Source organism: Vanacampus margaritifer, chromosome 17 (genome assembly GCF_051991255.1).
Source record: "Vanacampus margaritifer isolate UIUO_Vmar chromosome 17, RoL_Vmar_1.0, whole genome shotgun sequence".
NCBI classification, from domain to species: domain Eukaryota; kingdom Metazoa; phylum Chordata; class Actinopteri; order Syngnathiformes; family Syngnathidae; genus Vanacampus; species Vanacampus margaritifer.
In genome coordinates this window covers 7,210,047-7,230,683 of record NC_135448.1, presented here as the reverse complement: position 1 = coordinate 7,230,683, position 20,637 = coordinate 7,210,047, and the positions used below count along the sequence as shown (strand labels likewise).

General features: G+C 39.0%; 3 protein-coding genes across 4 annotated transcripts; 1 reads left to right on the top strand and 2 right to left on the bottom strand.

The window, feature by feature from the left end:
* Positions 1-1,093: 1,093 nt before the first annotated feature.
* Positions 1,094-6,010, bottom strand: exosc7 (exosome component 7). 2 transcript variants are annotated; one of them, XM_077549057.1, is made up of 9 exons: positions 5,875-6,010; positions 5,435-5,605; positions 5,260-5,361; positions 5,019-5,113; positions 4,621-4,786; positions 4,469-4,539; positions 1,782-1,905; positions 1,527-1,682; positions 1,094-1,284 (listed from the first exon to the last, which is right to left on the bottom strand). In XM_077549057.1, the coding sequence occupies exons 2-9, from the start codon at positions 5,489-5,491 to the stop codon at positions 1,180-1,182; spliced, it is 876 nt and encodes a 291-aa protein (XP_077405183.1). In that variant the 5' UTR covers positions 5,492-5,605; positions 5,875-6,010; the 3' UTR covers positions 1,094-1,179. The 2 variants fall into 2 exon arrangements, with proteins under 2 accessions (XP_077405183.1, XP_077405184.1); XM_077549058.1 differs by having other exon boundaries at positions 5,477-5,605.
* A 68-nt stretch (positions 6,011-6,078) lies between these two features.
* Positions 6,079-14,721, top strand: LOC144037520 (palmitoyltransferase ZDHHC3-like). The gene is made up of 7 exons (XM_077549056.1): positions 6,079-6,222; positions 7,117-7,448; positions 7,561-7,685; positions 9,268-9,364; positions 9,486-9,567; positions 9,772-9,902; positions 10,196-14,721. The coding sequence occupies exons 2-7, from the start codon at positions 7,146-7,148 to the stop codon at positions 10,352-10,354; spliced, it is 897 nt and encodes a 298-aa protein (XP_077405182.1). The 5' UTR covers positions 6,079-6,222; positions 7,117-7,145; the 3' UTR covers positions 10,355-14,721.
* A 410-nt stretch (positions 14,722-15,131) lies between these two features.
* On the bottom strand, positions 15,132-20,637 carry tmem42b (transmembrane protein 42b). The gene is made up of 3 exons (XM_077549697.1): positions 20,347-20,637; positions 18,798-18,944; positions 15,132-18,710 (listed from the first exon to the last, which is right to left on the bottom strand). Exons 1-3 carry the CDS (start codon positions 20,521-20,523, stop codon positions 18,564-18,566), a joined length of 471 nt encoding a protein of 156 aa, XP_077405823.1. The 5' UTR covers positions 20,524-20,637; the 3' UTR covers positions 15,132-18,563.

Below are 20,637 nucleotides of genomic sequence, written 5' to 3'. Positions count from 1 at the left end.
CAACCATGTTACATAATCAGATTTTTACTATTTTGAAATATATAATAATAAAAAAGAAATTGCCTTCCCTTTCCTGCAACTGCATTTTTTGGACAGGTGATGCTAAGGTCAACTTGTATCCTTAAATGAACCAATACATTTCCTGGTTCAATGAAAATTGGTATTCAAACAGATCTAAGATAAAGCAAAAAAAAAAAGTGGACACTGTTAGAAATGTAATAATCAAATGTATTGATAATCAGAAATCAATTAACAGTTATCGCAAAAATTTAATCATGACCAATTAGAACAGCCTGTTCATGAATTTTTGTCAAAGAGCCAGCAGCCCATATTTCATTTGGAGAAGACAATGGCATCATTTTCCACTTCAATAAATATAATATGGCTTGAACATGCCATATTAAAAAATAAATAAATAACAGAACATCAGGTGGTCATGGTGATTTAAGTTTAGTTTTCTTCTCATGTTCTCATCTGTTGTAACGAGTGTTGGTGAAAAAAGTCAGAGCTGCTTGTTGGTTAACAACTGGTTCAATTATAACGCTAATGTTGAATTTCTCTTTCTCTATAGTAAATTTTGAACAGATGAGAAGTCAACCCCAAAATGTTTATTTACACTAGTATGCTCTATGCAGCCCCCACTAGACTAATATAATAGACAAAACATGCTTTTAGCCATCTCAGGGGGCGGCCATTTTGTCACTTGCTGTTAACTGAAAATGTCATCACAGTTGCTCAGGTAACGACCAATCACGGCTCACCTGTTTTCTGAGTTTGGTCATGTGATGTTGGCAAGCTGAGCCGTGATCGGGTGTTACCTGAGCCCTGAGATGTCATTTTCAGTCGACGGCAAATGGCAAAATGGCCATAGCGAGAGTGAGATAGCTAAAAGAGGGTGGATTTTGATAGTTAATACTGCATTTGTGGGATATGAGTTAAGTCAGAATGCCGTGTTTAGAGTACAAGATATTGTAAAGGTAATTTTGGGGTTGACTTGCACTGTCAATTTTTTTTGTCACCATAGCTTATACACTATAACATATCCGCCATAAAAATAAAGATTTAGCCGCAAATAAGGACAGGACAATTAAGATCTACAAATGTTGAGTTTTTACTAAAAAAACAAAACAAATTACATGATGATATATACATAATATTTATTATCCAACAATGACAATTCTAACCAAGAAAGCCCACTTTCTGTCTCTTTGTTCCTAAACTCTCTTCCTGCTGCAGCAGCTTCATGAGAGGCATGTGGAGGGCTTTTCCGACACGTTTACCTGTCTGAAGAAAAGAAAAACGAAAAAAAAAGACGCTATTCAACAGTAACACTTTGTAGATTTTTTGGCTTACTTAAACAGTCTAGAAATGATCAGCATCCACAATGTATCCGTAACATCTATGCTAATTTCCATTAGCCCGTCCATGAAGTCTCACATTATAAATTAGCGGATCTTAATCTGCCAAACAAATCATCTGAGTGACTTAGGTCGGTGCCTTTATCACTGTAAGCGGTGACGACTCACTTCTGTCATTTCAAAGATGCTCTCAGGATCCAGGCTACCGCCGCCCACCTTCCTCACGCACGTGACCGTTCCCTTGTGAGTGACGGAGATAATGAGGCTGGCCACGGAGCACGCCTTCTCCTGCAGAGTGGCGTCCACCACGTGCCGGTGGCCCACCTAAGCCCCCAAAACAAGAAAAACAAGGCTGAAAATAAAATCTTCTGCATTCGTAATAATAATTTTCCTGACTTGTGAGAGTCTAATGAGTGAGCTTGCCTTGCACAATGTTACTATACAGGGAACGTTCTCTACATTGAGCCTCATGCAGTCATAGGGGTCATCTGACAGTTCGATTTCCTTCCCTCCTTCTTCATCAGTTGATATGTGGACTTTGGGGATTCTGTCAAAAAAAGCACTTGGTTACCAAATCGGTCATGGGATACTACTAACGAAAATTACATGTGATCTTCCTGGATTTTTTTCATGGAATCTAACACGTACATTTACCATTAGAATTGAGTAGGGCTAAGTTCATGTGTACATAAAAACAAAACGCCAATATTATGATATACAGTGAGGAAAATAAGTATTTCACCCCCTGGTGATTTTGTGAGTTTGACCCTTTACAAAGAAAGGAACGGTCTATAATTTTCATGGTAGGTTCATCTTAACAGTGAGAGACAGAATATTAAAAAAAATCCCAGGAAATCACATTATATTAATTTTAAACATTTATTTGTCTTTTATTGAGGAAAATAAGTATTTCACCCCCTACCAACCAGCAAGAATTCTGGCTCCCACAGACCCAGGGACAAGATTGTAGACCTGCACAAGGCTGGAATGGGCTACAAGACCATTAGCAAGCAGCTGGGTGAAAAGGAGTCAACTGTTGGTGCGATAGTTAGAAAATGGAAGACACACCAATTGACCATCAATCTCCCTCGGTCTGGTGCTCCACGCAAGATCTCACCTCGTGGAGTGAACCGGATCATGAAAAAGGTGAGGAAACAACCCAGAACTACACGGCAGGAGCTTGTTGATGATATCAAGGCAGCTGGGACCACAGTCACCAAGATGACCATTGGTAACACACTACGCCGTAATGGATTGAAATCCTGTAGTGCCCGCAAGGTCCCCCTGCTCAAGAAGGCACATGTACAGGCCCGTCTGAAGTTTGCCAATGAGCACCTGGATGATTCAGAGGAGGCTTGGGAGAAAGTGCTGTGGTCAGATGAGACTAAAATCGAGCTCTTTGGCATCAACTCGACTCGCCGTGTTTGGAGGGCGAAAAAAGCTGACTTTGACCCCAAGAACACCATCCCCACCGTCAAGCATGGTGGTGGAAACATTATGTTTTGGGGCTGTTTCTCTGCTAAGGGTACAGGACGACTTCACCGGATCGAGGGGAGGATGAATGGGGCCATGTACCGGGAAATCTTGGGTGAGAACCTCCTTCCCTCAGCCAGGATATTGAAAATGGGTCGTGGATGGGTGTTTCAGCATGACAATGACCCAAAACATACAGCAAAGGCAACAAAGGAGTGGCTCAAGAAGAAGCACATTAAGGTTATGGAGTGGCCTAGTCAGTCTCCAGACCTTAATCCTATAGAGAACTTGTGGAGGGAGCTGAAGCTTCGAGTTGCCAAGCAACAGCCTCGAAATCTTCAGGATTTGGAGAGGATCTGCAAAGAGGAGTGGGCCACAATCCCTCCTGGGATCTGCGCAAACTTGGTGACCAACTACAAGAAACGTCTGACCGCTGTGCTTGCCAACAAGGGTTTCTCCACCAAGTACTGAGTCATGTTTTGCTAGGGGGTGAAATACTTATTTTCCTCAATAAAAGACAAATAAATGTTTAAAATTAATATAATGTGATTTCCTGGGATTTTTTTTAATATTCTGTCTCTCACTGTTAAGATGAACCTACCATGAAAATTATAGACCGTTCCTTTCTTTGTAAAGGGTCAAACTCACAAAATCACCAGGGGGTGAAATACTTATTTTCCTCACTGTATAGTATGGAGGACCAAAACTGCTAAACTTAAAAATAAATAAATACATGTATAAAAGTGAAAATGTATATAAAAAATATAGTTAAAAAATTAAATACAAAAGGAAATAAAAACAACAAAATATATAATTATCCCCAAATAAATAAAAGTACAAATAAAAAACGAGATTCAAAAAATAAATGTCAAAATAAATATACAAATATAATTGAATATCAATCAATACATAAAATCGCTCTGCTCTCACATTTATTTATTTCATGCTGCAGACGCTCTGTCAGGTCAAAATGTTATTCAAATGAGGTGGCGGTCCTAAGCGTGGCTTGGGTTGGACTCCGACGTTGCAAACTGCCTTTCAATGGTTAAGTGAGCGGGTCGGCGAACAAGTAAGGAAGCGTTTTTAATTTATTGATTGATATTTAATTCTATTTATATAATTATTTTTGTATTCATTTCAACATTTATTTTTATTTTAACTTTTATTTATTTATTAAGGGATGTTTGTTGTTGTTGTTTTTATTTCCATTTATAATTTAACTTTTGTATCAATATTTTTTACATTTATTTAGTAATTTATTTATTTTTAATTTTGGCAGCTTTGGTCCTACGTAATATAGAACAGGGGTGCTCAAGTTCGGTCCTCGAGAGCCCCTATCCAGCCTGTTGTCCCTCCTGCAGCACAGCTGAATCTAATGATCAGCTAGTCAGCAAGCTTTGCAGAAGCCTGATAACGATCCTGATCATGAATCAGGTGTGTTGGTGGAGAGAAACATGGAAAACAGGCTATTTAGGGGCTCTTGAGGACCGAACTTGAGCACCCCGATATAGAACATTGTGACCTATTGTGACATGGGATATGATGCCCTCTTGTGGCCTGAATGAAAAGACATAAAAAAAAAAAAAAGACCTTTTCGATGGCGATATAAATCAACAAACAGTTCATACAGTACTTACTTGGTGCTGAAGAGAGCCGCCTTGATAGCTACTGACATAGCATCATACAGGTTTCCATCACATTGCAGGAGCTGTCAAGCAGAAATCAGTGTATTTGCACCTTTGCTAGTTCAAGGACGCAAAAAAAACAAACAAACATACAATTCTCTCACCAGGACATCCACATAGAGCACCCAGCAGTTTTCTCCCTCACTGATACACAGCTTCTTCAGGTCCACGCTGTGCTTATTGTTGAAGACTTTGTACAACGTGTTGCTCAGCTCCGTCCCAAGCTCCTCCCCTCCTCGCCCTTCAAACTCTGGCGTTGCATTAGCTGAACTGGTGAACACAAGTACAAACAGCACCCACATGAAGTAACTTAGTTATGAATAACAACCAGACAGTGTCTATCAATAATAAGGGGAATTTTTTGATTTAGTGCCCAGTGAGTTTTTAATAAGTCAATATATGAAGTTGTGACAATTAACATCACATATTTTTCTTTATTGTTATAGGTTAGATTAAAACATTTATTGTAATATCATCACACTGGCAGACACATCCAATTTACCAATCAACAAAGAACTCCAAATAGCCTTCATTTGGCGCCATGGGTCTTGGTTTTCCAATTTCAGCCTTAATCCCCACTAGAACTGCTGTGTGGCCCTGCAAACACGAATACAATTTTGTCAAGCCTGTAATGTCCATCTTGGAAGATATATGCAATCAATGAGTGACATAATGAGTCAGGTGGCCTTTAGTATAATATAATGTCTCATTATTAATGAGAGCAAACACGAAAACAATATTACCAGAGAAACTTTGGCCGATCCGTCAGTATTTGACACCACGTCAGTCTCGATTTCCATGTGTCTGTAGTCTTCACAGCCCCTTCCATCCACTCGCAGATCATCCTGATCGTTGCAACATGGCGACATATTACTAAGTAAGTTCTAACACAAACACCATGGCGTCGTCAACACTTACCCTTATCCCATGTAAAATATAAACCTTTTCAGCTTCGCTTACTTGCACTGTTGCCATTGTGGAACCGTGTGCGTCGCGGGAATTTTTACGTCATCAAAAGCAGACGTGTAAAGGAACACTTGCTTCGGTCACCTAGACGCCCCGATTGTCATTTAACGCCTGGGGTGGGATCTGGGGCCGATTTTTTTTTTTAATGTTGCATTTGTACTAATATTGTTAGTTCATCTATAAATATATATATATATATTTAAATATATATATATATATATATATATATATATATATATATATATATATATATATTTAGATTTTAGAAATACACTATAGGTACTCGCTTAAAAAAAAACATGTTTTATAGGTGAAAGTGAAACCTGACAGACAACGTTAGGGGAACAAGTCATTGTTTCACCATCCACATGACTCCCAACAGTATCGCTTACTTCCTGGTTGGCCCTGTTTTAGTGTCCCAAGAACTGGGGAGGATTCTGGATTCGACCGGGAAGGAAGTATCGAGGTAGCAAAGCAACCGGCGGCCGAAATGAGCAATTTCCGGCCTCTAGTTCATCAACAATTTCGGTAACATCACACCGAAACTGCGGCCGCAACGAAAGTGTGACCAGAGCTGCGAGGACCGCCACTGCCCACAGACCACCGACGTTAGCTGGGTCTGCGCTAACGGGGGAGGAAACGGCGGAGGAGACGCTTTTTACGTTACTTTACGCGTTTAAACTTCGAAAGAGTAGAAACTACTAAGTGATATTTTCGCCACAGCGCCGAGAGAGAGTGAGGTAAGATGATAAATAGAGTTAAAATGATGTTTAAAGAATTGTAAATGTAGTATGTTGCATTAATGTACCTTCTGCTCCCGGAAGAGCCTCAGTTTTGAGTTTGTCGATGCATGTTTACTTTCTACTGTCGTGTTTTATAGCAAAACCCAGTATAATTAAAATTTGCGTTTTCGAATGAAATGCATTGATTAATTCAGGGCATCGCTTTATCGTCTTAGACGTCAGTAGTGAATTAATTTGTCTTAAAAACAGCCCAGGTCAAGGGCAAACTGTAACAAACAATGTAATGCTGAAATACAAGGAACCATCCAGTTTACAACCATAAAACACTTAATGAAACATTTCACTAGTTTACTGTACTCTAGTTTATTTTCTAGGAACTTTCTTTGTCTTACAGACTGGATCTACTCTGCAGGTTCAAGTGCTCATTTCCTATGCAATGCCTGTATCAGAATTGTTTTCCTCATGTGCAGTAATTTGGTGAGGGAGGGCGAGGGATATTAAAATAGCTGCACAAAGAAAGAACAAAGTACTAATTTGGTGCCATCTTGTGGCATCTTGAGCCATGGAGAGAAATTAAATTGTGCTTTTCTGCCGTCTTGGCTCCAAGGAACTATGCTGGCTGAGTTGAGGAATTTCACTTTGCTGCCATCTTGCGGTGTATTTAGGCAGTATACCATACTCAGTGCTTCATTCACATCTTAAAGGCAATTGTTACAAACTGTTACAAAAGAAATGTGTGATTTCTTATAGATGTCGTGATGTCATCAGAGTTCCTAGGGTGTTTTTGGGAGACCTAAAACAGGGAAAATGATGCACTAAAACGAAAGCAAGAAATTGATAGTGTACACGAGTCATCAAATTTCTTACTTCCCTCCGAATTTTGCCTTTCAGCATGCGGTTAAAGCCACGGCTGCTATAGAATGAAGAGCTCGGCTCACCGCACCAGGGACATCGAGCGGCAGGCTGGCTACCTGAGGCCCGAACACTGCGTCCCTCCCCCGCCCCGCGGCGCCTCCGGCACCATGTGGTTTATCCGCGACAGCTGCGGAATCGTGTGCGCCGTCATCACCTGGCTGCTGGTCTTCTACGCCGAGTTTGTGGTGGTATTCGTGATTCTGTGGCCCGCCAAGAACGTGGCCTACAGCCTCTTCAACGGGCTGCTCTTCAACAGCTTGGCCTTCCTCGCTCTCGCCTCGCACGCCAGGGCCATGTGCACTGACCCGGTTAGTTGATGACCAATGATCACCGTTTGTATTAGTTAACCATCAAATATGATGACTCAATAGTTACATTGATCTGATTCTTTTCTTTTCTTTTTTTTTTTCTTGTCGCCAGGGAGCTGTGCCTAAAGGAAACGCGACCAAAGAATTCATCGAAAGCCTCCAGCTCAAGCCAGGACAGGTGGTCTACAAGTGTCCTAAATGCTGCAGTATCAAGCCTGACAGAGCTCACCACTGCAGGTAAACCGGCCGGCAAGCACGTAGGCAATCTAAGATAAATTACACTTTCGATCTTGCCAGAAAAAAAAAAGGGGCTGATGTGACTATCTCTCATGGGACGCCTGTCTTCATTAGTAGTCGTTCCAGCTCTGCCTCTTGCCTGATGTGTGTTTTTTTTTTTAATTTGTTTAGTTTTTATGGACATTGTGTCACACATATATCCCTGTAGATTTCCCTATCTTGATAATAATCTACCTCTGTGGCAACACAAAGCACTCCTTTTTGAATGTTGGCATGAAAAATTGACTGTAATCATTTTAGAGATATAGTTTAACTTAAAATTATACAAACATTTAAGCCTCCCAAGAGTAAATATTCCCCCATTTTTGTAGTCTTCCGTGGAAGCTAACTGATTATCTTTGTGTTGAATCTAAATGAGACAATTGTAAACATCTGCTATTCAAATCAGTTTTCCCCATTGAAATAAATTAAAATGCCATTAATCTGTTCCACCCCCCTCAAAAAACACCACTATCTGGAAAAAAAAGTACATTTGTATCTGTTTCCGTTTTGCAGCAATTACCACTAGAATATAAATTAAGCTAAGTGTCATCATTATTCACATTCCTGGTGAAAACACTGTCAAAAATAGCTTGTTGACCATGGCTAATCTCTTATACTCTGCTGCCACCTGCTGGCCGTTTTTTGTAATAACTACCATTGCTTAAAGCCATCTCTTCTTGTCAGAAGCTGCATCAAAGCCTCCTGTATATATATATATACATGGCTGATGGCTGAATATGAGATTTAACTAAAATGAGAGTGTTGATTTTATCACATTTGCTTATGAAATTTCTACTGGTGACCTGGTCGGGACTAACATCCATCAACTTCAGGTGGCCCGACACAGTCACTTGGTGGTCCAGGCCATGTCGGACCCTGAAGCATGTTGTGTTTGTATACATTGTATTCTATACAAACACAATAAAAACAAGAGAATGTAAAGAATTGTCCAAATTAAAGCGTTAACTCTGTAAGATTAATTTAAATTCTTTAACGCTTTAAATTTTTTTAAAAAAGTTTTATTTACTTCCTGTTATGGGCTATAACCTGCAACCAAACTTAGCCACTGGCGCAAAGATGGGCGAACACAGACTATAAGTAGTTTTAATTTCAGAAATCAAAAATATATTATGCACTTTAAAAGTCAAATTCAAATAGCATATTAGTTGTACGTCCTTGGCGTATCATCTCAGATTAAAATTAAACAGTCTTTGATTCTAAATGCACTTTCTATTTGATGATTTTACATTAATTCCAAGATTTTACTCAAGTAAATATCTTTGCAAGCTTTGAAGAAAAAAGTACTAGCAGAAATAGAAAAATGTGATTAATTGCGATTAATTGTGATACCTAACCAACTAACTGTATTTGATGATTTTACATTAATTCCAAGATTTTACTCAAGTAAATAAATATTTGTTATAAGCTTTAACTGTATTACTCTAGAATTTTTTTAAATAGTTGCTGTAGACGGGAAGCTCGTTCTGATGAGGTCACCGTTCTTATTTCTACCTGTGTGTGTGTGTGTGTGTGTGTGTAGTGTGTGCAAGCGCTGCATCAAAAAGATGGATCACCACTGTCCTTGGGTCAACAATTGTGTGGGGGAGAGCAATCAGAAGTATTTTGTGCTTTTCACGGTGAGTCTCAAAATCATGTGACACATATCTGCATTTAGACAAGTAGCAAGGGTGACAATTTCTGTAAATGATAGTTTCAAGGTTCATATTCTTACAAATATGTCTGTGTGTTTCCATGTAGCTGTACATTGCGTTAATATCCTTCCACGCACTTGCCATGGTGGGGTTCCATTTTGTATTCTGCTTGGAAGAAGATTGGTCAAGTAAGTGAGCACTTTCTTTCCATATTCGTTATCAGCACTTTCTGCTTAGAACAATGTAGAGCGTCACATTTTTGTAAATAATGTGTCATATATTTTTATGACACTCAGTTTATATAAAGTAATCTGTGTTTAATTTGATGTTGTTGCTGATATTATATTGCAGAAGTGTACGTTGTTGCTTACATATTTCCCTTCCGTCATCAGAGTGCAGCACCTTCTCCGCACCCGCAACTGTCATCCTCCTCATCCTCCTTTGCTTCGAGGGGCTTCTATTCTTAATCTTCACCGCGGTCATGTTCGGGACACAGGTGCACTCAATCTGTTCCGACGAAACGGTAAGCGCAGAAGAGTCATCTCGCCTATTTGCGTCGCCGTTGCTCAGACGACCGAAGGCAGCCTGTTCCCGCAAGGATTTTGAACTAAAAGGGCTGCATAGCGATTAACCTGATTTCAACTGGTGATGAATTATTTTAAATGCCTTTACATGATGTTATTATAGTGCCATTTACCCGTATATCAAGTTCCAGTTGGGTTTAGGGGTGTCAGGCGATTTAAATTTTTTAATCGTAATTAATCGCATGACTTCAATAGTTAACTCGTATAACAGATTCACGTTTTTGCTTCACAGGGTATCGAGCAGCTGAAAAAGGAGGAGAGGAAATGGTTGAAAAAGTCCAAATGGATGAACTTGAAGGTGGTTTTCGGCCACCCGTTCTCAATGGCCTGGCTCAACCCCTTTGCTAAGCCCGATCACGGCAAGGCAGACGTGTACCAGTATATCGTGTGAAGGTAGAGCCTTGCGCATGGCACAAAATGACCATATTCCTCAATTAACTCTTTGACTGCCAGACGTTTTCAGAAGGGATGCCGCCAGTGCCAGCCGATTTAAGCATTTTCACTGATCTTTCAAGGTCCACAGAAAATGTTGTGTTTGGACTATGGAAACACACATATTACCAAATGAAAGATTGAACTCTCATCTTTCATCAGAAAAAACAAGTTTGTTTCTACCTTATTCCGTTTTTCAGTAATCAACAATAGAAAATGGTTAGTTTCACCGAAATGCTCTGTTTTGAAACAAAAAACGGAGAAAACAAGCTTTTTGTGAAGCGATGTTATTTCATGCACTCTAGTGAATTGTACACTTCTTTTTGTCCATGAATGATGCCACAAACACCTAAATAGTGCTTTACTTCTGTAAAACGCTACCACCAACAATGAAAAAGTGTTTTTAGTTTGCAAAATACGTTTATTTCCATTCAACAGTCTAACAATTTGACAAAAAATTTCGCAAACTATTTACAAATGTGTGCAACTGTGGTACTATTTACAATTATGTGGATGTTTCAAATACAGTTTTTCTTTTGGTAACACTCCCCTGCGTGCAAGGAGACGGAACAGATTCGTTTCAGTCCGATTGCCCCTTTCGCGTGCAGACGTTACACTTTCTTGACGGCCTTTTTTTCCGGGGAATAGCAAGTAGCAGACTGTACCCACTACTCCGATGAATATGCATTGGACTCGGGGCACTCTTCGTCGTCCGCCTGAGCGTGCTCGGTTGTGCTCCGCGTTTTCCGGTGTTAGCATCGCTAGCCGGTGAGGCTTTATGACGTGGTCATAGCCGCCGCGTCAACGCTTCCAACTTCGGCGTCAACCTCGGAGCCACCATCATCATCATCGTCGTCATCACTGTGCTCTTTAGCATTGGTCGATGAGCTGCTTGCAACCGGTCGCGATTGTTCACTTCCTCAGCCATCTAGCTCCGCCTCACGTCTTCTACTGCTGCGTCAACGCTTCCAACCTCGGAGTCACCATCATCATCATCAATGATGATCATCGTCGTCATCAATGTGCTCTTTAGCACTGGTCGATGCTTTTCGTCTTTGAAAAAAATGCTCAAGCGTGAGCTGCTTGCAACCGGTCGCCATTTTCGCTTCCCATCCCCAGCCATTGTCCCCTCTAGCTCCGCCTCACGTCTTCTACTGACGCCTACCCAATCTTGTCAAAAGAGAGTCATCGCTGCCATCTAGGGGCCAAAAATAGTCATTAGGCTAACTAGAGCTGCTTGAAACTTTCACCACAGCTGGCCAAGGCTTTCCTCCACCCATTTAAAAAAATAAAAATAAAAAATTGGATGACGTCTTTTAACGTCCATGGCAGTAAAAGAGTTAATTGATATATCAAATAAAACACAATTTCTAAAAAAAATCCACTTCACTATGTTATGCCCCTTTTGCTGGGGAATCCCACCGATTTTTGGCGGGGTTAAATAGGATTTATTGCGTGTCATTTGTGTGACCTTTACATTTGTCACAGTATGCACTAACAATCAAGAACATTTTGTCTTCCTATAAAACTTCATTTGCTGCAGTAATTTGAATTTTATCACTGTGGCTGAAATGCCTTCGATTATTGGGCAGAGGCATCAAGTACACATGGATGCCATTTTGCATTGTCTTCGTATGGCAAAACAGATGTTGGACCAGATGTTCATGTCATTCTATCAAAGGAATGTATTTTAGGAGATTTTCGTGTGACTTTTATACAGTTTATGGTAAGAGTAAATATTGTATTTCCTCATATGGTGGTCAAGTTTGTTTACTCAACTGCAGAGTGTACAATTGAGGGGGCCTTTATTTGTACAATTTTATTTTTACGATCACTAATATATTTCTTTCATTATTTCTAAAAGTAATTCTTGATTTAAAAAAAAAAAAAAAAAAAAGTATGCCATAGCAATTTTGTTGCTTTTCAAGCAATCACGTTAATGGATTTTTATTTAATGCCCTTGCATGTGGGAAAGGAGAGCCACAGTGGCCGATGCACTTTTCAGTCAAGTAAAACACAATAAACATACTCAAGCTGAAGCTGCTGTCGGCCACAGCTCTCCCCAGACACTTACGCAGACTTGTTGAAGTCACATGCCAACTTGCATGGCCCCGCCTCTTAAAGGCTTCTCACAATATGTACAGTATCTTCTGTACATTCCATGTTTTTTTTAATGTTCAAATAAATGTACAGTACAATGTTTGAAAACTGTTTTAATACATTTAAAAAAAAAAATTTAAACGTAGGAAAGGTAAAACTCTAAAATCAAAAAAGTGTATTTATGTGCTTTCTCTATATGGAACGTATCCCCCATCCCTAACATGGCGACAATATAATATATACTGTATACACTATTATATTAAATCTATATTACAGTGGTGCCTTGAGATTGGGGTAACCCGATTTACAACTAGGGAAGGAAGATAGCAAGCATTTCTTTAAAAAAAAATAATAATAAAATGAGTTCTGTTTCTTGCCACTCCCAGTTCATATTTACTTTCAAAATAAAAGTTTAAAAATGGTAACTTGACTTATTAAAAAACACTGCCTTAGAAAGTCTGCTTAGCTCAATGTTACTTGAACACAAACGGTGGCACAAGATAATACCGTATTTATATTTTATTACTGCCTTTGTCACACACTAAAGGTTAGATCTAAATTTTTTTAGCATATATCTGAACATTACCCATAAGTTAATAAACAATACATCCTAAAAACATTCTTCAGAACCCTAATTATTTACTGTTAAATTTCAGATGCTCTGTAAATCGAATTTTCTCTTTAAACTGTGCTGTAAACTTCAGCTTTACAGACATGTCACGTGATACTAGGGATGTAAAGATAACGGCAATATCGTGATATCGCAATATTAAAGTTGCCACACTTCAGTGTGCAGCAGCACATCTGTAAAAAAAAAAAAAAAAAAAGAAAGAAAAAAAGCGAGATTGCCATTCTGACACCCTCTGGTGGTCAGTTTATTAAGTGCTGTTTAATTTTAATTAGGAATGTTTTGGCCACTGTGGTGGTTATCACTCCTATAAATCAGTCATACTAGTAAATACTTGTACTAAATTCAACATCTGAGTAAAAAAAACACTACCGGTACTTTTGGCCTGCTGCTGCCAAACACAACATTGTGAACTACATAGACCATGATGCTTTGCGCTGCTGAGCCAATAGGAGCCCATGACAATGACATGGCCGTCACTGTTATGTACAAAAACACAATATTGTTTTTTTCCCCCCAATATTCGCTTTTTGAAAATTTATTAATTTATTATTATTATTATTTTATTTTTGCAATATCATGATTTTTACACAGTATTGTGACTTTTTTTTTTAATGTTGCCAACCTTCCCACAATATCGTGATAATTATCATATCATGATGTCTAGATATCGTTACATCCCTACGTGGTACGAGTAAAGTTTGTTGCTGTTGTGCATGGTGGAAATGGAGGCATTTTTTTGAGGTGCGGTGCTCATTTCTTAACCATTGGCGTCTATGAGAACGGAAGCCACTATTTGAGGAAATATTGTAAATCAGCTGCTCACATGGACAGTTTGGAGTATGCAACCAGCAACAAGTAACTAACTTTTGCTGGTGCACAAACTTCTAAACATGCTGGATAGTTATTTTGTTGCAGGATAGTTAATGTGAAAAGAGAGGGGAATGTTCAACTAACACTCAAACATAAACAAAGATTACACCCTAACCAAGATGATGCTATCACAACGTTATTGTCGCTGGTTAATGTGCAATACTGTGCAAAAGTCTTGGGCCACCATTAGATCTGTTATGTGACCTAAAATTGTGTGCAGTTGTGTAATGCTGATGAAGTGCTGCCAAATAGCACATTACGCTAAAAGAAGTCAGGGGGAAAAGGGTCACTAAAATGATGTCAGTCAGCATGTGATAATCAGGTGCTCCTTTATAATCACGAGCCTTAAAGCATAAAATTGTGGAAGAGTTCAGACTGAAAAGATGTCCGTCGAAGTGAATTGAGCGACTGAAAATTTCATGCAGGCCACTACTCAGCTGTAAAAGGGGAGTTTGATATTTGATTTCAACTTGCATGTTGCTTTCTGTTTAGACTTTTTAAAGTGTTTTAAAATGCAATACAGTATATTTGCAATATTGATCTTTTTTTTCTTTTTTACATTTTGTGGATATGCAGTCTGATATCCAGCTTACAATAATAACACCAGCTGTCAGTTTATAATATGTATGGTCCGTCATGAATACGATTTTAGTACTTGTAGGATTTTTTTTTTATAATGTATTTGAGTAAGGGAGAGCGAGAAATAAAGCTACGTTGTGACAATATATGATGTCTATTTATTACAGTTTCTCCACTTGGGAAATGTCTTCATTCATTTTTCTCCCCCCAATCACATTTAACAGTTAAATCAGTGAGCATAAAAAAAAGGTAAACAACATTGATTAATAACCTATTAAAATTTTTTCTTAAAGTCTTTAGTCTATTTTTAAATTACATTATTATTATTATTATTATCCCATTGAAAATGAATGGTGAAAAGTGCGAATACTGTAAGTAATGTGAAATTAGTTGAAATTTGGACGGTGTAAATCGGATGTGGGAGTTGTTACGTGGCAAAAAAAAAGCGTGGACAATAAAAATCACAATAACATATGTGGGTAAAAATAAACATTATTAATAATTTTACATCCAGTTTTTTCAAACGTGATTTCAAAGACAAAAGTGGAGAACAACATTGTGTCAGATGAGAAGTTTATTTCATTATTTTAGTGTTTTACCCCTCGAGCGGAGGTGATAATTTCTGCTGTAAAATAATGTATTTACAAATCTTTCACATTATATTTATGATACATCATGATTGAATCACGTCAGAGTGTTTAAAAGAAAAAGAAAAATTGTCAGTGCAGCAGCCACAAGAGCGAAAAGCACATTCTTGAAGCAGAGGTACTAAAAGAGGCGTTTGTAAATTCCCACATCAAGATTGCCCTATTAAATCTAATGAGGGAAAATAAACCCTCATTAGATAATGAAGATGCTTACTGTTGTGTCACACACTTGCTCAGGTCTTTCATACGGACTTCATTAGGTACAACGGCGTCGAATGAGAACTACCTCCTAAAGGATGCCTTTACCAGGATTATCTCATCCTAAAAGCTTTCAATGCTACAAATTGAGAACAGAGTAGATTGACACAAGTACCTTTTCAGATCACAACTAAACATATTGTATTGCTTATCAATACACAATTAAGTGTGTCAAAGTGAACAAAAAAACAAACAAACAAACAAACAGTTAAATAGTAGGGATAGACCAATAATCAGCCCGGCCGATAATCGGTGCTGATATTCAGCATTTTATGAATATCGACATCGGCCTCTTTTTTTTGTTTTCATGGCCGATATATCAAAAACTTTTATTTTTGCTCCGACGCTTTTCTCCTCCGTCTGCTCTGAGTCAGCTGCCGTTGACTCCCTGCAGCATTGGCCTGCCCACAGCGCCATCTGATTGTTTGCTCATGCAGTGCTAACAGCCATTAAGCAGCAATTAGCGGATATTAGCCCGCGAGCTAACTTTTTGCGTTTTTTTTTTTAGCGGCTATTTCGGAGTTATCCTGGGGTTAGCGTGTGGGAGAACGGTTAGCTCGCAGGAATTAGCAGCTATTTGGGAGTTAGTGTGCGGGTGAACGGTTAGCCCGCGAGTTAACCGTTAGCTCGCGAATTAGCGGCTATTAGCCCGTGAGCTAACCACGAACTAACCAGCTAGCTCGCGAATTAAAGTGCGCTAAACCTAATAGCCGTTTTTTTTAGCGGCTATTCGGGAGTTATCCCGGAGTTAGCGTGTGGGTGAATGGTTAGCCCGCGAACTAATAGTTAGCCCGTGAATTAGCAGCTATTTGGGAGTTAAGTGCGGAGACTACATCATAGTTGGTGCAAAAGCTGATGGCAAACAAAAAAACTTTAACATGTTGCAAATCACAAAAGCTGTTTGCAGACAAGTGCTGGAGTTTTTCTTCTTATTTTATTATAATAATAAAAAATTGACACCAACTTTTTTTTTCTTTTCTGCAAATGTATATCGGCTTCAAATGGCGGTTATCGGCCTCCCTGACTACCGATAATCGGTATCGGCCTTGAAAAAAGCATATCGGTCTATCTCTATTAAATAGGACTTGTATTTAATAAGACAATGACAGCCATGACTCTATACATTCAACTTTAGTCCATAATATATAGTGGATGTAAGTGTTCCCAAAATGCAAAATTCAAGTGAGAAATCCAAGTATTGCATTTTTTTTTTTTTTTTTTACTTGTAGATATAAATCATCTACCTTTTTTTTTTTTTTATCACATTGTGGTCACATTAATAGGGATGCATGTACATAACATGAACACAGCAACAATTGGAAGGGTGTCTGATGTACAATATTTGTGCATTGTTGTTATAGCTACCATTACGCGTTCGTATTACGTCTAATCAACAGCAATAATAAATTAATGTACGTCATTTAGTTATTTTAAACTCTTTGCCCAAAGTGTACAGCCTTTGATGTCATACTATTTACAGAGCTCAAGCAGCTAACCCTAACCCTAACCCTATAGTGAACATAATTAAAAATATTGCTAGCCTAATAGCTGCCCTGCGATTGGCTGGCAACCAGTTCAGGGTGTACCCCGCCTACTGCCCGAAGCCAGCTGGGATAGGCTCCAGCACCCCCGCGACCCTTGTGAGGAAAAGCGGCCAAGAAAATGGATGGATGGATGGATGGATGCTAGCCTAATAGCATAATATTTATTTTATTTTTTTGTCAGCAAGCACATTTTGCATTGGCATTGTGACAGTAACTTAAAAATGACCTGGGCAGTTATGCTAGTAGGCTAACGGAGTTATGCTAGTAGGCTAACAACATACAATTATGCTTGTAAGCTAACGACATAGATTTGTACCATCTGTTATTTACTTCGTGGAGATAAATTGAGGCACAGCCCGCCATTTTAGAATGTACTACTGTGCTACTAAGACACAATTGATGTAAATTGAACCATACAAAGCCAAAGTTTGTCCACTGAAGACCTAAAAAGTCCGCTTTTAATGAAAATAGCAGCTCATACCTTGACGTCACGTGCTTTGGTGTGTGTGAATTGAGGACTTAGTAGGAACATGCCCACACCTGCGTAGAAACGGAAAGCTGCCTTTAAATTCCAACGTGCGCCATGATTCTATTTTAGTAGTAACAGCTACATTTATATTATTGTGAAATTTATTCGGCTAGATGTTTACAGTAAGTGTCAATAGTTATTTGAAACAAACACTTTGGTAACCAGTTGCTGTACATAATCAACATTAATTAATGGTGACATTGTGCCAATGTAATAACCCACTGGTACCTTGTTGCCTGGCAACCTCACAGTGACAAAACCCCAGGATCTCATTATGCCAACGAACTAATCAAAGGAATTGTTGTTCTAACCCATTTTCACAGATGACAAAACTTGGACAAGAGCCAGGCAAGCTGCTTCTTCCTGTTTCCCATCTTCACGCTTATTTAAGATAACCAGTTTCTTTCTTTTCAGGCCATTAATATCTTTTAACACAAAGTAATTAGTATCTTAATCTTAGCTAGTAAGTAATAAATTCGCTACTGCATGGCTCTGTTTGATGAACACATGCAAGTTACGCTAAATGCTAACAAGCTAATTCTAGTAATTCCTTCCCATTGTCTCTGCATGTTAATTCGATGTTGAAGCCCAAAAACATTCTGTATGAAGCTAAAGTAGAACTTCTAAAGTTAAACATGGCTATTTATTTACACTTTTATTCAACATGTCGTGGAACTGATTTCACGGTTGTTTATTTTTCCTCGTTAGGTAACAAACTTAGCTTGTTACCAACTTTAGCTGTTCAGACTACGAAGCAAGAACTTTGCCAGTTAGCTTGTTAGCTAGTTGAACAAGATGCAGACATAACTTCTAATATATATATTTTTTGTTATAGCAATTTTTGCTCCTGCTTCCCTGTATTTCACACATTTCATAAATATACACACACAAAAACTGCTCTACATGTGATTGATCTTTGGTGTGATGGAAAATCCGACTTAGAAGCTATTCAAAGCACGTCGCACCAGTATGAGAAGTACTTTAGCACAGTTAAGTGGAGATGAGACGCATCATTCATCTCTCTTGGCGATTGCGCTGGGTTGTCGATCCTGCGGCGAAACCCTCTGCAGTACCAGCAGGCCAGAAAACGTCAGTGAGATCCCGACCCACCACAGTGTTATTTGGGCCTCGCCAAAGATCAGCTGGCCCAGGAAAGCCTCGAGATGAGAAAATATTCCAAATCAATAACTGTGATACTCTCCATTTTCTATACTTCTCATGGTTCAGTGATCTATATTACTCACGGAAGATACGAAGTTGGAGGCAGTGGTGGTCACAGTGGTCTGGGTGGAGGAGGAGGAGTACCTGAGTGCTTTGGCAAGGAAGGTCCACATCACAGCATTGCAGGTGAAAAGCAGCCCGCCACACAGCAGCCTCAGAGGGATGTGGAGCTGAAACGTTTCATCATAGCTAATTGAGATTAGGATTTATTTATTTAACTTGAAGATCAGGTGCATACTTCTGAACCTGATCACACTTTATAAAAAATTAACCCCTTAGGTCGCAAAAAGAGATGTGAGAGGAGTAAAAAGTGTCCTTGTGTATAATGGGTTTGTCAAAATCAGGGGTCTGCAAACTGTGGATCTGGAGCCACATTTGGCTCTTTAGTCCCCCTCTTGTGGCTTCCTGTGCATCTATATATAGTAGAAATCATCCATCCATTTTCTTAACCGCTTATTCATTATTTATTTTTTTACATATAAATGTATTTATTTTAGATAAAATATTATTTTTAATGAATTAAAGATTAAATAAAAAAAATAATTAATATTAAAAAAATGTCAGAGTTCAAATTTTTAAAAGACAAAAGGTTGATGTTTTTTTTTTATAAATACCAAAAATCTGTCCCAAAAAATGACCATAAAATGTCTAAAAATGAAGAGAGAAAGTAGAAAATTAGCATATGTTCATGAAATTGCCAAAAAATGCCAATGAATTGCATAAAAAAGCAGAAAAGAAAATGTTCAAAAACTAAAGCAGAAATACCAAAAATTACCTTAAAATGTCCACAAAATTACAAAAAAATTCAGAAAATTTATAGCAAAAAAAAAAAAACTGGGGAAAAAGGAAGCAAGGCAGAAAAGTACCATATGTCCACAACATTGCCAAAAAAGTCAAGACATTTGACAGAAGACAGAAAAGTATATACAAAAAAAAAGTATGAAAAATGAAGTATGAAAAAACCCCGGAAGACATAAGATAGAAGAAAATGAATCTCTGCATATTTTCTGTTATGGTGCAGCTCTTTAGTTATTGGCTAAATGTAATTACACTAACACTAACACACTGTTTCGTTGATTACAATATTGAAATGTTTTGTGGCTCCAGACAGATTAGTGGTTATTTATTTGGCCTAAAATGGTTCTTTGGACAGTAAAGGTTGCTGACCCCTGGTCTAAACGAATGGGGGGAAAAATCTGTTTTTTTCTTGGGCAGGCTGTAACAGATTCATTTATTTTATATTAATTTATTTTCAATTCATTTCAAAAGGATATGAGATGTAAAATGAGGCAAAATGAGATGAGTAGTCAAGTGTCTAGATTTTTGGAGCACTACCTAGCGTTTCGACAGTCACGTGACGTTTTTAAAGGTGGGTGAAGGTCAAAGAGGAAGCGCGACCCTGGTGAGAGGAAACTGCGTTGTGACGACAAACAACGCGATACCACACGGCTGCAATGTCACCCATCACGCGAGCGCTCCCTCATCATCGTGACTGGTGCTGAAGCTGAGGCATTTGGACGAGAACAAAGTAACTTGACCCCCCCTCCTCCTCCCCCCGCGTCCATGACTCACCCGGTCGCAGGCGGTAGTTTCATCCCCTTGCCGAAATCTCCGCTGCTCGCCCCACGTCCGAAGCCCCGTCTCGCACACTCCTTTCAGGTAGTCCGCTCCCAGCGACAGCTTGGCCGACGACGACGCCACGGCCGCGAGGAAACCCGCCAGCAGTGCATAGAAAACTCCGGGGAACATCTTGAAGGAGGACAGCTTTGACACATAATGGGCTACTCCATCTTTCCACCTCTGGTGCTGCTGCTCCGCTCAAGAGCCGTCTGCGTTGTAGCGTGTGGTGCACTTTCTCCAATC

Coding starts and splice junctions, on each gene's coding strand:
- exosc7 (XM_077549057.1), bottom strand. CDS start 5,491: ATGGCAACAGTGCAAGTAAGCGAAGCTGAAAAGGTTTATATTTTACAT. Junction 5,362..5,434: donor ATATTTTACATGGGATAAGG/GTAAGTGTTGAC, acceptor TGCAACGATCAG/GATGATCTGCGAGTGGATGG. Junction 1,683..1,781: donor GTATAGTAACATTGTGCAAG/GCAAGCTCACTC, acceptor TTGGGGGCTTAG/GTGGGCCACCGGCACGTGGT.
- LOC144037520 (XM_077549056.1), top strand. CDS start 7,146: ATGAAGAGCTCGGCTCACCGCACCAGGGACATCGAGCGGCAGGCTGGC. Junction 7,449..7,560: donor GGGCCATGTGCACTGACCCG/GTTAGTTGATGA, acceptor TCTTGTCGCCAG/GGAGCTGTGCCTAAAGGAAA. Junction 9,568..9,771: donor CTTGGAAGAAGATTGGTCAA/GTAAGTGAGCAC, acceptor TTCCGTCATCAG/AGTGCAGCACCTTCTCCGCA.
- tmem42b (XM_077549697.1), bottom strand. CDS start 20,523: ATGTTCCCCGGAGTTTTCTATGCACTGCTGGCGGGTTTCCTCGCGGCC. Junction 18,945..20,346: donor AAACTACCGCCTGCGACCGG/GTGAGTCATGGA, acceptor GAAACGTTTCAG/CTCCACATCCCTCTGAGGCT. Junction 18,711..18,797: donor CCTCCAACTTCGTATCTTCC/GTGAGTAATATA, acceptor TCTCATCTCGAG/GCTTTCCTGGGCCAGCTGAT.